Source organism: Bison bison, unplaced genomic scaffold, assembly GCF_000754665.1.
Source record: "Bison bison bison isolate TAMUID 2011002044 unplaced genomic scaffold, Bison_UMD1.0 scf7180017864248, whole genome shotgun sequence".
NCBI lineage: Eukaryota > Metazoa > Chordata > Mammalia > Artiodactyla > Bovidae > Bison > Bison bison.
This window is the reverse complement of record NW_011494820.1, coordinates 2,024,934-2,027,326: the sequence shown is the minus strand read 5'-3', so window position 1 is coordinate 2,027,326 and position 2,393 is coordinate 2,024,934. Positions and strand designations below refer to the sequence as shown.

Sequence of the window (2,393 nt, the reverse complement as noted above, 5' to 3'; positions counted from 1 at the left end):
TGCTTCTTCCCCTCCCCCCACCCACTGTCAGCAAGTCGCCGGCGCCATGGTGCCCTGCTAACTCCCCAGGCTGTACCCGGCTTGGGGGTGGGGGTCAGCGGGGTCGTGGCGAGGGCGGCAAGGGACAAAGGGTGCTTGTCCGATGCCCGCCCTGACCTCGGCCGCCGCTTCTCGGACGCCTGGCCCGCCTCTGATTCACGCCCAGGCCGGCCGCAGCGACTCCCGCTAGCCGCCCGGCCGGGCCGCCCGGGGGTAGGAAGTGGAGGGGGGGGCGAGGGGCGGCGCCGAGTCAACTTTCCCTCTTAAGCCCCGAAGGAATGTCGGCGGATTTCCTGAAACCCGACCCCGGCCGCCCGCCGGCCCGCCCGCCCCTCACCTGGACCAGCTCCCCCGGGAAAGGCAGGAGGGGCGCGGGGGCTCACCTGGGGGCCGGGGTCAAGTCCTCCTTCCGCTCCCGCCCCAGGCGGCCTTTTGCAGCGGAAAAGGGGGTGAGTAGGAGGCAATTAAACCTTCTTACTCCTCTGCCGTGACCTAGGCCAGCGTCCCAACTCCTCCAGCCTCAGTTTCCCTTCTACTTTACACACGCCGCGGGTGTCCTTCCTTTCCGTTGAGCCGTAAGAGACGCCTCTGAAGCCGGATTACCCTGACGCCCCACCTCCCAGTCTTGGCGGGGGTCTGCCCACCTCTCTTTGCTTCTTTCGCTTGTCACCTGGGCCGACCCCCTTTGACCATCTGATCTTCAGCTTCCTCATTTGTAAATTGGATAACGCTACCAGTTCTTCTTTATAGGGTTGTTGCAAGAAAATACTGCGGAAGTGTTTTGTTTGGAATGAATGAATAACAGTAATTGTGGAAGGCTTCAGCGAGCGGGGCTCTGGAATTGACATGTGTGGGCTTGAATCCTGGCTCTGCGGAGGGGTCCTGGGGACTAAGTTTCCCACCTGTGAAACGGAGGACAGTATTGGTCAGAACCGTTGGCTGTTCCCCAAGGCGCGGGCCTGGAGCGCGGTGGGCTAAACGCGGGGTTCCCTGGCTCTCGCACAAACCGCAGGCTGGAGGCCCTCGCCGCAGGGTCGCGGCGGCCTAGCCCGGGAGGGGCGGGGCGGGGGAGGGGCCGCCCGGGGATCCAGATGTTCAGGGTCCGCCAGGCACAGCCGCGCCTGATTAAGCCACGTGGGGGCTGGCTGAGGCGGAGGAGATGAAAGCGCGGCGGCCGGCCGGGGGAGGGAGGGTGCGCTACGCCCCCCCACCCCGGCCCCTCCTCCTCGGCCGGAATCTGCGGCGCCCTCTGACCCGCCGACCCCGGGTGGCTGCCGCCGAGTCTGCTGGGGCAGAGAGTGGACGGAGGATGCGCGGGCGGCAGGCACCTGCGCGCCGGGCACACCAGCGAGGGCGAGGGTGCCGCTTTTGCAGGTTCTCGAACTTAGACGGGCGTCCTCACCCCCATGCCCGGCGAAGAGCAAGTTAGGTCAAGATTCACGGGGCTACCCTTTGTCAGCTTGAAGTGCGTCAGTTATGAAAGCCATAAGTATTCCTGTTTGTCCCATGTTTTCCCACAAGAATTAGACATTTTAGCAGGACCCCATCGCCCCGTCTGTGCCCCCTCCTACTCAGACCCAGGTCGAAGGACTCCCAGTCTGGGAGAGCAGGGGCCAGACCCCCAGGTCTGCGGATCAGGGCTGGGCCAGAGAGAGGCGAGGCTAGGGGAACCCTGGAGGGATTTGGAGAGCTTCCTACAGAAGCCAAACTGCGCATAAATTACCGGCTCTCTGATTTGGGTATCAAAAGAGATGAAGCTTCAGAAAGATGAAGCTTCTCTAACTCAGTTCTGCGACCCTCATGATCCTCCATCCCCACACTCTGGCTGGGTTCCAGCCAGCCCCACCGCCCTCCTATTTCCTTTTCCAACAAGCTCGTCCGGACCTCGCTGTTCCTCGGCGGCCTCCTCGAGTCGCCAGCTCGAAATAACGCCTACTCTGGGAGGCCTTCCCTGATCCCCAGGCGAGTAGATCTCTCCTCCACTCTATCACCCTATTTGTTTCCTTTTGGCCCCTAGCAATGACTGAGATCCCCTCGTCTGTGGATACTAGTGAGGTGTCATGGGATCCCGACGTGGGACAGACAGCAGGGGCCACGATCCACCTGCCTCGCCCTGCGGGTATCCCAACGGTGCCGCAGCGCCGCGCCCCCGCCCGTTCTCCGCATCCCCCACCCCCCCTTCCCAGGCTGCCTCGCTCGGGTGACGTCAGCGACCCGGTCCCCGCCGCCGCCGCATCCTCCGCGCCCGCCAGGAGCCGGCGTCCCCCGCGCTCCTTGCGCTCGGCCTGGCCATGGATTCGGTCGCGCTGATGCCGCTCCTGCTGCTGCTGCTGCTGCAGCCTCCGCCCGCCACC

The 2,393-nt window shown here is 64.4% G+C and overlaps 1 protein-coding gene across 1 annotated transcript in view; it reads left to right on the top strand.

Moving 5' to 3' along the window:
• The first annotated feature begins 1,198 nt into the window (after positions 1–1,198).
• Positions 1,199–2,393, top strand: part of TMEM59L (transmembrane protein 59-like) — a 7,062-nt gene continuing 5,867 nt past the window's right edge. The window contains exons 1-3 of the mRNA XM_010847304.1: positions 1,199–1,398; positions 1,876–2,001; positions 2,226–2,322. Of these exons, the coding sequence (XP_010845606.1) occupies positions 1,199–1,398; positions 1,876–2,001; positions 2,226–2,322 (423 nt within the window). The remainder of the gene's footprint in view (positions 1,399–1,875; positions 2,002–2,225; positions 2,323–2,393) is intronic.